We start from the raw sequence: 13646 nt of genomic DNA, 5'->3' as shown, positions 1-13646 counted from the left end.
CTCCACACCCCCACCCCCCTCTCATTTTTCTCTCCACTCTGCAGACACCCTGCCTCTATTCCTGATGAAGGGCTTTTGCCTGAAAGTTCGATTTTCCTGCTCCTCGCATGCTGCCTGACCTGCTGTGCTCTTCTCGCACCACTCTAATCTAGACATTATCACTGCCAACAATACTGCCATTCCTTCATTGCTGTTGAGTCAGAGTTTACCATTATTTGGACTTCAGCAGAGGAGCTTGTCATATGAAGAGAGATTGAACAGTTCAGGCCTACATTCTCTGGAATGAGGGGAGATCAAATTAAGGAATTCAAGATGATAAAAGATGTGGATAAAATGGACGTGGAGTGGATGCCTCTTCATGTAGGGCACTTCTCAATGAGAGGTCATAGTCTTAGGATAAGGGGTAGCAAATTTAAAGCAGTGTTGAGGAGAAACTACTTCTCCCAAAGGGTTGTGAATTTGTGGAATTCACTCCTCCAACATGTGGTGGATGCTGGGACAGTGGTTAAATTTAAGAAGGAGTTAGATTTTTAATGGGTAATGAGTTGAAGGGATATGGAGAGAGAATGATAATGTCTAGATTAGAGTAGTGCTGGAAAAGCACAGCAGGTCAGGCAGCATCCGAGGAGCAGGAAAATCGAACTTTCAGGCAAAAGCCCTTCATCAGGAATAGAGGCAGGGTGTCTGCAGAGTGAAGAGAAAAATGGGAGGGGGGTGGCAGTGGGGAGAAAGTAGCATAGAGTACAATAGGTGAAGTGAGGAGCATATCAGCCATTATCGAATAGCAGAGCAGATTCAATGGGCTGAATGGCCTAATTCTGCTCCTCTATCTTATGAACATATGAGGTCTAAAAGATGGCACAATGCCATTTTCTCATCGGCATTTAGGGATTGGACATAAATGCTGGTCTTGCCTATGATGCTCACAATCTGAAAATGAATGAAATAAAACACTCTAAGCTGTATGCAGTACCAGTATCAGAGCTGATGCAAACAAATGTTAGATCAAGTGAGACTGCTTCCTCATCTTTAGTATGGTTTGAACTTTCTCTTCCTTCTAGCTATATTTAGGTTGGCCAGGAGTCAGGTTATATGAGTGTGGAAACAGAAAATCAAATGGCAATGTTGGATTAAGGGTAATGGGTGGTGAGGTCCATGGACTCTTGATTATAAACGCCATTTCCTCCCAGGGGACGAGTGCATGTAGTTGTAGCAGACCTCTACCAGTACTTTTTTGTTCCCTCCTTTTATGGGAATCCGTGTCCTGCAAAAAAAAGGGGCAAAATGTCAGTGATTGTATGACAGTCTGAATATAACTCTTACCATACATTTTCTTTCAATTTTGCTCTGTCCAGTGGACATCAACTTGAATGTGACAAATAAATTTTAAACAGATTTTGAAAAATCATTTTTCACTGTCAATCTTCCTGATCAAAATATTGATGCATTTATTATAATTCTGTGAATAACAAATAATTGCCCCAATATACGATGCCGTCAATAGCTATATCCACGTGGTTCGGAGGATTCAGCAATTACTTGAGATTGTAGCATCGTTGCTATAGAGATGACATTCATTAGTGGCTGTTGAAGAAAAGGAGTCCTCCAAGTATATTTTCCCGAGGGAAAGCTGTTTGGTGTTATAGTAAATCAAATGTCCAGTTCATATATTTCAATACTTGTGTCCAATGAACAAGTTGACTGAGGATTTATTGAAATAGACAGCACAAGAGCACTACCAAGATATATTAATTCCCATGTCACAATCCCTGAAGCTGAACTATGATGTAATAACAAAAGCTGCCAGTCTTAATCTATCTCCCTCGTGCTACCTGGTGCAGTGCCCTTGTGAGAAATGATATGTTTGGAATATTAGTAAACGTAGAATTGTAAAATCCTGGCAGAAGGTTGCATGTTTTCTTTCTGTATCTGTCTTCAGAAAAAAAAATCCTCCCAGCCAGGATGAATATCTTACCATTTTCTGTCCATCTCCCCACGCAAAACCCTACCTCCAATCTCTTTAACTGCAGCTCCCCTATCACCACCTCCATTCCTGAAAGAGGTTATACCAAAAGTCGATTTCTCCACCTCCTGATGCTGCCTGGTTTGCTGTGTTCTTCCAACCTCCTGCTTGTCTACTTTGGATTCCGGTATCTCTAGTTTCTTTGTCTCTAAGGGGTAAGGTAAAACAAAGATAGTAGACAAGAAGTAAAGTACTCTCAGGGAGCTTTGGGGTAACGTAAACCCTATTACGTAAACATACTAAACACCTAGAGACATACAAGATGATCAGAGAATTAGTTAGGGTAGACAGTGAAATTAGTTAGGGATGACATCAGCTTGTACGAGGGGGCATAACTACAAATTGAGGGGTGATAGATTTAAAACAGATGTCAGAGGCAGGTTCTTTACACAGAGAGTGGTAAAGGTGTGGAATGCCCTACCTGTTAATGTAGTCAACCCAGCCACATTAGGGAGATTTAAACAATCCTTAGATAAGCACATGGTTGATTTTAGGATAGTGTCGGGGGACGAGCTGAGAATAATTCACAGGTTGGTGCAATATCAAGGGCCGAAGGGCTTGGTCTGCGCTGTGTTGTTCTATGTTCTATGTACAAGGATTTAACAAATGGCATTTGCATTAGTCATAGAGTCATGCAGCATGGAAACTGACCCTTGTCCATGCGACCAGGTTTTCTAAACTGAACTAGTCCCATTTGCTTGTGTTTGGCTAATTATCCCTCAAAACCTTTCCAACCCACGTACCGATCTAAACATCTTTTAAATGTCATAATTATGCCCACCTTTAGCACTTCCTCTGACAGCTCATTCCAGATATACACTATCCTCTGTGAAAAAGTTGCTTCTCAGGTCCGTTTTACATCTTTACAGCCTCACCTTAAACCTATGCCCTTTAGATTTGGACTCCCCTACCCTGGGAAAAAAACCATTGCTATTCACCCATCCATGACCCTCACAATTTTATAAACCTCTATAAGGCCAACTATCAGCATCCTACACTCCAGGGATAAAAAGTTCCAGCCTATTCAATCCTACCTTATAACTCAAACCTTCCATCCTTGTAAATATTTTTTGCACCCTTTCCAGTTTAATAACTTTGGAGAAGCTATAGGATGACCTCAGCCAAAGATGGGAGGTGACACCTTTAGTACTTCTCCTTTGATCATCAGAGAAAGCCCCTTGAACAAGTGATTGACCTAAGATGAAAGACTAGCCTCTAGAAATGAAGTATAGTAAGGGGCGGTTTGAGGTTGAAAGGCAGTCCTTGCCAGGAACTGTCATCTTAAAGTGGAAAAAGAGCTTCCTTGCATATCGACTCATTCAATAAAAAAAAGGATAAAAGTGGAGAACAGAATCAACAAATTGAAACCTCTTACATAAACTGATTTCATTCATCCATTCACCCTCAGGGACTGGTAAATCATCCTCTCTTGTCAATGAGCTGCATGCTTTTGTCTATTTAGCCAATGCATAATATTCAAACTGCTGTTTCTTAATAACGTACTTAATAAACTGCACTAACATAAACTAGGGTTTCAAATCACTTTTGGGTAATCTGGCATTCCAGACTCCAAATCCTACACTATTTCAAGCGAGTTTCCTCCATCTGGTCACCTACATTAATGCACAAGAAAGGTTCAAAAAGTACATGAACTTATTGTATTCTTTTTAGCTCTTTAATAGTAAACGTCATTGTCCTCTTTGGCATCCATTTGGAAACATAAATAGAACAGTTCTTAGATTTTGAAGTATGAATACTGAAGAGGCAGACAATAGATTAAAATATTCATATCATCATAAAGTGAATATGGTTGGCATGGAGCAGTAAGTTACTCATATATTACAAGGAAGAAACAACACAAAGACTGAACCTGGTGTACAGGAGGCAATTAACTTAACTGAAGTCTACTACCCCAAATATAATTTTTCTGAAGTCCTCGTTTGAAGAGACTTCTATGGCTCATTTGATCTCATTCTTCCACAAGATGAAATGTATCATATTCCCATTATGCATTGTTGTTTCTTCAGTAAACTTTCTTTATTGAATTTAACTATTGTTACTGCTGTTAACCATCTGTTAAAAATAAGTAGGATTGTGAAGGCTTTGGAATAGTTATTTCAACCCTTCATTTGTTCAGAGATGTTATTACACATCACTGGAGCAGGTGGGGGCTTCAACCTGGACCTTTCTGGATTAGAAGCAGGGACATTATCAATGCATCAGGCATAGGAATTGAATGCAGTTTGCACCTGTTCAGCCATACAATTAGATGCTGGCTAAACTGTATTGTAACCTCATTTATCCAACTTGGTCCAACTTCCTGTAATACAAGTACAAGATCACACAAAAGTTGAATTTTTCAAATGATCTAGTCTTTTTTTAGGAGGGACTTCCATTTTGCCACTAGTTTGTGCATGAAGAACTGCCCCTTAATATTATGGTTAAATTGTAAATCTTTGATTCTAAAGTCATTCACCCTCATTTTCGATGCACCAGAGGGACTACTTTCTTTATCAAAACCTTTAATCATCTGAAGCACCTCAATTAGATCACCTCTTACTCATCTGAATGCAAATCTAATCTCCACAATCTGACCTGAAAAGTTAACTCTCTTAACCCCAGTATCAAGGAAAGGTGCTTCTTTTAATGTCACTGAATGGGTAATCCAGAACCCCTGAATAATATCTTGGGGATATGGATTTGAAATGCACTGTGACAGATGGTGAAATTTGAATTCAATAAAGATCTGGAAGAAAAAAAACTGGCCTCATTGTGCTGTGTAATGATTGAAGTAAAAACACATCTGATATCTGGGAAGACAGTCTGCAATTTTTATTTGGTCTGATCTATAGCTTCTCCAGATACAGTTAACTCTTAACTGTCCTCTTGGTAATTACAGATGAGCAATAAATGCTGGCTTAGCCAGCAGCTCTCACATCCTATGAATGAATTAAAAAACAATCTGATAAATATGCATCTGAGATCAATGTAATTCATCAGTTTATGTTACTCAGTATGGAGTGCAGTATTCCAGGTGATGACTAACCAGAATCTTAAACAGCAAAAACATCAGTATCCTCCCTTTGTATTACAAACGTCTTAAGACAAAAATTGACAATTAACTTGGCTTTTAAATTATCTTTTCCAATCATTGACTGGTTTTTAGTGAACTATGTACATTGATCCCTAAATCTCTCTGCTCCTCTATATTTCATAGCTCATGAGAATAAAAATCTCCTGAAATTTTAACATAATTTTGCTCTTCGCAATGTTGTCTTTGTAAACTCTCATCATGTCATATTCCTGAATGTCGAAGTTCCATTTTATGTTTGTTTTCTCTGTGCTGTTAAGTATATTATTGAAGGTTTTCTCTGAAACATCACATTTCTAGCTCCAAACTGTCAAGACATGAATTATATCCCTTCTATTATTGGTAATGAAACAGGTAAGCAGTCCTTTTTTTTTATTATTGACTGCATCATTGGAATAGAGAGAAATCCGTTCACATCTGTTTAATGAAATAAAGAAAGAAAGATGAGTGAAAAAGGCAGTCAGACTATGTTTCAAAATCAATCATTGACAAAAATACTGAAATAATGATGCTTGGAAGGGATTAAAAATTACATTGAGAAGCTGGTCAATCAAAATCGCTCCACATATTCGAAAAGATCCTTCCTTGACTGGGTCATGAACAGTTGAATGGTTTATCTAAGTTTCATTCAGAACTGCCTGAATTGATTTTGTGGAACTATTACATTGATCTTTATCCATTTATATTATCATAACAAAAATTGAGACAATTAATTTTGTAGATCTTTTACTCCTGATTTTTTTTTTGGATTGAGACACTCAAATAATTTCTGTAGTCATTGACTGAAATTGACTCTTCTGAGTCACCTCAGCATCTCATATCAAATTTACATCTCTTACAGTTGTTTGTTTACCAAGTGTATTACACTTCAAATTATACCAATTAAATATTTATTAATTAGTTCAAATATGGGTAAACTGCTTGGTGACAATCTTATTGCTGTGCTTGCTTGCAAATCTTGCTGATAGTCAAGTCTGATCTATCTTTGGTGTTGAGGGTAGTGGAAAACATTTATGTCTATCCAGTATTGTAGCAGAGTTCCATTTTGTAGACAGTATAAAATAAAATTTCTTATGCCAACATAGTTAACCTCAATGGATTTTATCTTCTGGTTGAGTCCTCAACTGAATCTATGCAGTCTCTGAAATCCTTTATCCTTGATGCACACTCAACTGTTCCTTAATGTATTGTTTCTTGCCCTATTATTCCATAATTGCCTGCTCCTGAACCAATAGTTTCTTAACTCTTTACTAGGTAATGCCTTCTGCCATTTGAAAAAGACTGTGGTCAAGACAAGTTCATCAGTGAAGATTTTTGCTTGTGAAGTGCATTTATGTTTTTACTATTTGGTCTGTCTTATTTGGAGAGCTATTCATGGCATACCTTTATTCTTAAGTGCTGTCCTTTGTGGGAACATATCGTTTTATTGTTATTGTTGGTTGTAGATAATGTTCCTTCAACTCTGGCTCCCTGTGTGATAATATAGTAACAATTGCCACAGTATCTAACTTGAAGTTAATGAGATGTCTATTGACATAACTGCTACCTTACCAAAAGGTCAGGTGTGGGCTATTTATTTCTCTGAAGAACACTTCCAGAAATTTCTTCTGTCACGCAGTGTTCTTTCTCATTAACTGCTTTGTCTGGATATCTATTTCTCTTCTTGTTCTTCTGTGACTGTGTCCTATATTAACACACTTTCTGTATGTGATTCACTATTTGACAAATAAATCATTCACTTTTAGTTACTGAGAAATGTCTATGCCTGTGAATCATTTTCGTTCTGCTGCACTTTTAGGATCTGGTGCCTACAGTATTGGTTTCACCTGAATGGCTTTTTGTGAGTCAAACTTTATTTTTACTGTAATATATGTGATAAAAATATATCAGCAATTCCAATAATAATTTTGGTCCTGGTGAATTCTGACTTTAAATTGCTATTGTTGCATTTTTCTACTAACTTGCAGAGAACATGAATGAAGTGAACTATGGATTCCCCTGGATGATAAACTCTTCCATTAAATCTTGCTGCTTCAATAATTTTCCTTATTCTAATATTACAGTAATTGTCAAACAATGTCAGTACTTCTTCAAATGATGTCTTGATTCTTTTATACCCAATCAAGTTATATTATCATCAGTTGTACTTCTAATTGTGTATATAAATGAATTTAATTTCAACTTCTGATTTAGCATCTATTTTGGAAGATAGTCTGTACCTTAAGAATTATTTTCTTTGAGATGTCCAACTCTCTGTCCAATTTCACTCATCTCTGAAATGAAATCTTCCTAGCAATATAATTTATAACGCCTTGTCCTCCTAATGCGATTATTCATATTACTTGTTTAAAGGATTTTTGAAAAGAAAGTTGGAGTCATAACATTGCTGCTGCTCTGCTTACATGTATTGGAAGATATTCTCATGTTTTGTGCCAAAATGGAGGATTTTCATTTTTTTGTGGCTAAAATACAGCATTTCTACCTCTTGCAGCTGAAATGCAGGAGTTTGCCTTAAGGTGCTGTTCATGACCTCAATAAATGATTCCCATTTCTTTAACAAGTCTATTGAATGAATCCTGCAGTCTGTGGCTTCAATAAATGATGCCAATTTCAATCATGGTTTTACCAAATGTCTTCCACTATTCAAAACTTAGAGATAAATGCTACTTTTTACAAGTTTTTTTTCTGAATGATTTTGTGGCTGTAAAAATGATCCTTTTTTAGTTTTGTTTGCTGGATAATTCCATCTCCTTGTGGCTTTAATGAAAAACCTGCTGCCTTTTCTGCACCCTGAACAAAGTCTGCTAACTTTCTTATTCTGTTAGATCAGGGTTTCTAGACCTCTAATCTGCCCTCTGTCACTTTAATTCTGATTTTGCACCAGGTCAGTGGCCTTGTTTTAAATTGCTTATATGACCCATTATTTCCCTGTTATAGTTGTGCCTTGAGATGCAGTTTGAAACTCAATCTGAGCTGGAAATACTTTCTCTACTTTCCCAGTATGTAAATACAGCATCATGTTTTGCAATTTTGCTTTGGCCACCAAGGATTTTAACTTTACTCAATGCAGCCTTGGCAGTCTCAGTTGAATTCCATTGTGTGGTTGCTCCCACAAACCCTGTGACACCATGTGACCTGTATTTTAAATTTCCTGCTAATTTCATGCCAGGTGTGAAATGTTTTTACCTCCTTTGACTGTAGCGTCTTCTTGGGAACGTTGCCATGATGGAAACATAAAATCCTGAATTGTCAGGATGGGGTAATTATGGAGAGGATGTTTCCTCCCACATGAGAATCTAGAATTTGGGGGCAATGTTTCCAAATCAGAGGTCATCCATTCAAAACATATTAGTCAATTTTCTTTGAGGATTGAGTCCTTATAACTCTATTCCTGAAAAGGTGGTCAAAGCAGAGTTCTTCAATATTTTAAGATCAGAGATAAATTGATTCTTGTTAAGAAAGCATTTCAAAGGTTATTAGATTAGATTAGATTAGATTAGATTACTTTACAGTGTGGAAACAGGCCCTTCGGCCCAACAAGTCCACACCGACCCGCCGAAGCGTAACCTACCCATACCCCTACATTTACCCCTTACCTAACACTACGGGCAATTTAGCATGGCCAATTCACCTGACCTGCACATCTTTGGACTGTGGGAGGAAACCGGAGCACCCGGAGGAAACCCACAGAGACACGGGTAGGTAGGAATATGCATTTCAGGTAACAATCCAATCAGCCATGATCGTATTAACTGGTGGTACAAACTGAAGAGGCTGAATTGCCTGTTCTTGTTCCTATGTCCCCTTGTTTGAATGAGAGATTTCTTTTTCTGTAAGATTCCTTAATGCTCAGCTCGTGCCTGATACTGATTACATGAGCAGTTGACTTTAAAGCTATGTCTGAAGGTGTCAGAGTGCTGTATCTGCAGTTAGACTGTGTGTACATGTCACCATATGGTAGGTTTGCTGTCCTCTTTAAATGTAGGGGGCTACAAGGTCTTGTTGGTCTGACGTGACAGACGAAAATCATTTACAGGTCTAATTAGAAGAGGCTCTTATATTGAATATGAAACAATCTTTTGCATGTTAGCAACTTGTTACAGGTTATATTGATACAGTAAGTGTTGTTACTGACGTTATGAGGAGGACCTGGCTGTGAAGCCTCACTCCACCTGAAGTTGTTTTTCCCATAGGTTCAAACATCAACATCCAAATAGATGGTACTTAAGCCACTTGTGTTATTAACCAATTCAGAACTTTACATATCGATACAATAGTTTAATGTTTCTGACAACTTCAAATAGCTATCTTCAATTTTAAGATGGAGAAAGGCATTGCAAAAAAAAAGGCATAATGCAAATCTAGACATTAAACCGGCAGTTTACTATTTTGACGTTGTGTGATAACAGAAAATAAGCGATAATGAATCAGCTGTTTTACAGTTCTTCCAAATTTTATTTCTATTGAAAGAAAGCATGAAAGGGATCTTTCACTGAATTGATTTGCTCATTTCTAAAAATAGAAAACTTTAGAATGTAGTCAAATAACAGTTTACTTTTTGGATGAGTTACTGTTTGGTTCAAATTTTATACACACTAAAATCAGCAAATCTAGTACCTAGTGCTTATATTGGACAGTACAAATATAAATATTAAACATTTATAAATTCCGTCATTATTTTGCTTGTCTTGCCTTCATGTTTCCTGTTTCAGAGGTGAGTACAATGAGTCTTTGCTGTGGAGACATCTGCTGACCAGTTTTTCTACTGCAATTTTTTTGATTTTCCTGAAATATCTTTGTAAGATAAGCAAAATATCATCAAATTATATAAAGCAGTATAATTGAACTATGGAATCTCATTCCATTTCAATTAAACAGAATGAACAAAATCTTTTGAATAATGAAATATGCAAATGTTACAACATGATTATCATTGATTGTGTAAGATTCCTCCCAACTATAACAGAATCTCATTGAAACAAAAAAAAGGTTTTATTCATATCATTTCAGAAAACTCACAGCAGTTTAAAACTAATGGATTACTTCTGAACTATTTAAATGGATATGTATATTGACTATCTTATATTATTGCAATCCCAGATGGTACCAACAAGTCTATGTAATAATCTTGTTAGTGATCAGTAATTTTTAAAATTTTTTGGGAGATTTTATTTTTTCTAACTGAATAAAATTACAAGATCCCATGGTTGTGAACATGCAAGATAAACTTTACAATGTTACAAAAGTAAACTAATTTACAATATACATAAAACTTATACTCTAATATTCAGAATGAATATGAGCTAACTTTCACTGTAGTGGCATCCCACAGAGTACCTCAAATAGTAAATGCTGTCAAGACAGTCAGATTCCGTGGATTTCTCAGTAACCCAAGCAAAAACACTATAGGTCACATAATCTTGTTAAAACTTTGACTGCTTCACAAGAGATTTCATTTTTTTTTACTTTTAAAGATTTAATCGAAAGAATAACACACATGTCCAGGTTTTCCAGTCTCATCTCCTTGCCCAAATTCCTGAGATTATTTGCAAGTGCCTAATTACTGGCACACTTCCAACTTTTTACTAAACAGTAACTTCAACAAACCCTGAATTTCCTGTATTTTCCAGCTTTTGTGATCCTCTTTTCCAGCTGAGCTTATCTATTTCTGAGACTGCATTCCATTGCTTTGGCCAACCTACATTCCATGCTTGAACCCAGGTACAGTCCCAGTTCCTGCCAGCAATTGTTCATCTCCAACAACTGTGACTCCATCTCTTTTTCTGAGACTGCATCCCATTGGGCTTCATAGTGCTGCTCTCCAGTATTGAATGATTAGCATAACTCCAGCTCTGTAGCTGCTCTAAGCAAAACCCTCTTACCCAAGGGCTATCTATTGCTTTAACTAAATTAAGTTAGGTAAAGCAATACTTCAACAACAAGGAGTCACCTTCACTAACGTTCTCTTAATGAAAAGCTGATGGCTCTTTGGATTGATTTGAGTGACCTATTGAAAGTTGTAAAACAAGTCTTACTCCTGTTCCTAGGCAGTATCTAATAGAATTCTAATTGGAATATCCAATGCCTTTAATCTTATAATATTTTAACTTAGACAACAAAACTGTGTTAAAAAATTGAGTTTTCTCACAATACAAAATATATTGGGTGGCAGGGTGGCTCGGTGGTTAGCACTGCTGCCTCACAGCTCTAGGGTCCAAGGTTTGATTCCAGTCTTGGGCGTCTATTTGTGTGGAGTTTGCACATTCTCCCCGTGTCTGTGCGGGTTTCCTCCCACAGTCCAAAGATGTGCAGGTCTGGTGAATTAGAGCTGAAAAATGTGTTGCTGGAAAAGCGCAGTAGGTCAGGCAGCATCCAAGGAGCAGGAGAATCGACATTTCGGGCTTAAGCCCTTCTTCAGGAATGAGGAGGGTGTGCCAAGCAGGCTAAAATAAAAGGTAGGGAGGAGGGACATTGGGAATGAGGTTAAGGTGAGGGTGATAGGCCGGAGGTCGGGAAGGAGATTGCAGGTCAAGAGGTGGTGCTGAGTCCGAGGGTTGGGACTCAGCCACGGGGCGGTTGAGTTGGTTGGTGCGGGTGTCCCAGAGGTGTTCTCTGAAATGTTCCCCAAGTAGGCGGCCTGTCTCCCCAATATAGAGGAGGCTTCTGGAGGTTGGTGGGGTGGTAAGTGAGGACCAGTGGGGTTCTGTCCTGGTAGCGATTGGAGGGGCAGGGTTCAAGGGCAGAGGAGCGGGAAGTGGAGGAAATGCAGTGGAGAGCATCGTCAACCATGTCTGAGGGGAAATTGTGGTCTTTGAAGAAGGAGGCCATCTGGGTTGTTCGGTATTGGAATTGGTCCTCCTGGGAGCAGATGCAGTGGAGGCAAGGAATTGGGAATATGGGATGGCGTTTTTACAGGGGGCAGGGTGGGAGAAGGTGTAATCTAGGTAGCTGTGGGAGTCGGTCGGTTTGTAGTAAATGTCCGTGTTGATTCGGTCGCCCGAGATAGAAATGGAGAGGTCTAGGAAGGGGAGGGAGGAATCTGAGATGGTCCAGGTAAATTTGAGGTTGGGGTGGAAGGTGTTAGTAAAGTGGATGAACTGTTCAACCCCCTCGTGGGAGCACGAGGCAGCGCCGATACAGTCATCGAGGTAGTGAAGGAAAAGGTGGGGGGTGGTGCAGTGTAGCTGCGGAAGATGGACTGTTCCACATATCCAATGAAGAGGCAGGCATAGTTGGGTGCCCATGCGGGTGCCCATGGCTACTCCTTTGGTTTGGAGGAAATGGGAGGATTGGAAAGAGAAGTTGTTCAGAGTGAGGACCAGTTCAGTCAGTCGAAGGAAGGTGTCAGTGGAAGGGTACTGGTTGGGTCAGCAGGAAAGGAAGAAGCGGAGGGTTTTGAGGCCTTCGTGATGGGGGATAGAGGTGTACAGGGACTGAATGTCCATGGTGAAGATAAGGCATTGGGGGCCTCCCCTCCCATCCCCTATCAGCGTTTCAGAAAGACCAGTCCCTCCGTGACTCCCTCGTCAGGTCCACACCCCTCACCAACCCAATCTCCACTCCCAGCACCTTCCCCTGCAACCGCAAGAAATGCAAAACTTGTGCCCACACCTCCCCCCTTACTTCCCTCCAAGGTCCCAAGGGATCCTTCCATATCCATCACAAATTCACCTGCACCTCCACACACATCATTTACTGCATCCGCTGCACCCGATGTGGCCTCCTCTACATTGGGGAGATAGGCCGCCTACTTGCGGAATGTTTCGGAGAACACCTCTGGGACACCCGCACCAACCAACCCAACCATCCCGTGGCTGAACACTTTAACTCCCCCTCCCACTCTGCCAAGGACATGTAGGTCCTTGGTCTCCTCCCTCACCAGACCATGGCAACACGACGCCTGGAGGAAGAGCGACTCATCTTCCGCCTAGGAACCCTCCAACCACAAGGGATGAATGCAGATTTCTCCAGCTTTCTCATTTCCCCTCCTCCCCACCTTATCTCAGTCCCAACCCTCGGACTCAGCACCACCTTCTTGACCTGCAATCTTCTTCTCGACCTCTCTTCCTCCCCCCCACCCTCTCCGGCCTATCACCCTCACCTTAACCTCCTTCCACCTATCGCATTCCCAACGCCCCTCCCCCAAGTCCCTCCTCCCTACCTTTTATTTTAGCCTGCTTGGCACACCCTCCTCATTCCTGAAGAAGGGCTTATGCCCGAAACGTCGATTCTCCTGCTCCTTGGATACTGCCTGAACTGCTGCGCTTTTCCAGCAACACATTTTTCAGCTTTGATCTCCAGCATCTGCAGTCCTCACTTTCTCCTAGGTCAGGTGAAGTAGCCATGCTAAGTTGCCCATCGTGTTAGGTGCATTAGTCTGGGTGGGTTACTCTTCGGAGGGTCCGTGTGGACTGGTTGGGCTGAAGGGCCTGTTTGCACATTGTAGGGAATCTAATCAAAAAAAACGTTTTGCAAACAGCAAATGTAGTTTTCCGTTGAAATATTAACCAACAGCCTGAACTCTGTCCTTAC

General features: G+C 39.7%; 1 protein-coding gene across 4 annotated transcripts in view; it reads right to left on the bottom strand.

Annotated features, from left to right (window-relative positions):
• Positions 1–692: 692 nt before the first annotated feature.
• Positions 693–13646, bottom strand: part of LOC122549295 (uncharacterized) — a 32607-nt gene continuing 19653 nt past the window's right edge. For 2 of the 4 annotated variants that reach the window (XM_087985823.1, XM_087985821.1), the window contains exons 7-8: positions 2010–2171; positions 693–1264 (exon numbers count right to left, since the gene is read on the bottom strand). In XM_087985823.1, coding sequence (XP_087841949.1) covers positions 2039–2171 — 133 coding nt within the window. In that variant the 3' untranslated portion in view covers positions 693–1264; positions 2010–2038. Of the gene's footprint in view, positions 1265–2009; positions 2172–9494; positions 9909–13646 lie in introns of those variants that run through there. The other 2 variants (XM_087985820.1, XM_087985822.1) reach the window with 1 other exon arrangement.

This window comes from Chiloscyllium plagiosum, unplaced genomic scaffold (genome assembly GCF_037043375.1).
Source record: "Chiloscyllium plagiosum isolate Xiang-an unplaced genomic scaffold, Cpla_swu_hap1 HiC_scaffold_4, whole genome shotgun sequence".
NCBI lineage: Eukaryota > Metazoa > Chordata > Chondrichthyes > Orectolobiformes > Hemiscylliidae > Chiloscyllium > Chiloscyllium plagiosum.
Note: the sequence above shows the minus strand (reverse complement) of the source record. Positions and strands in the feature narration are given on the sequence as shown.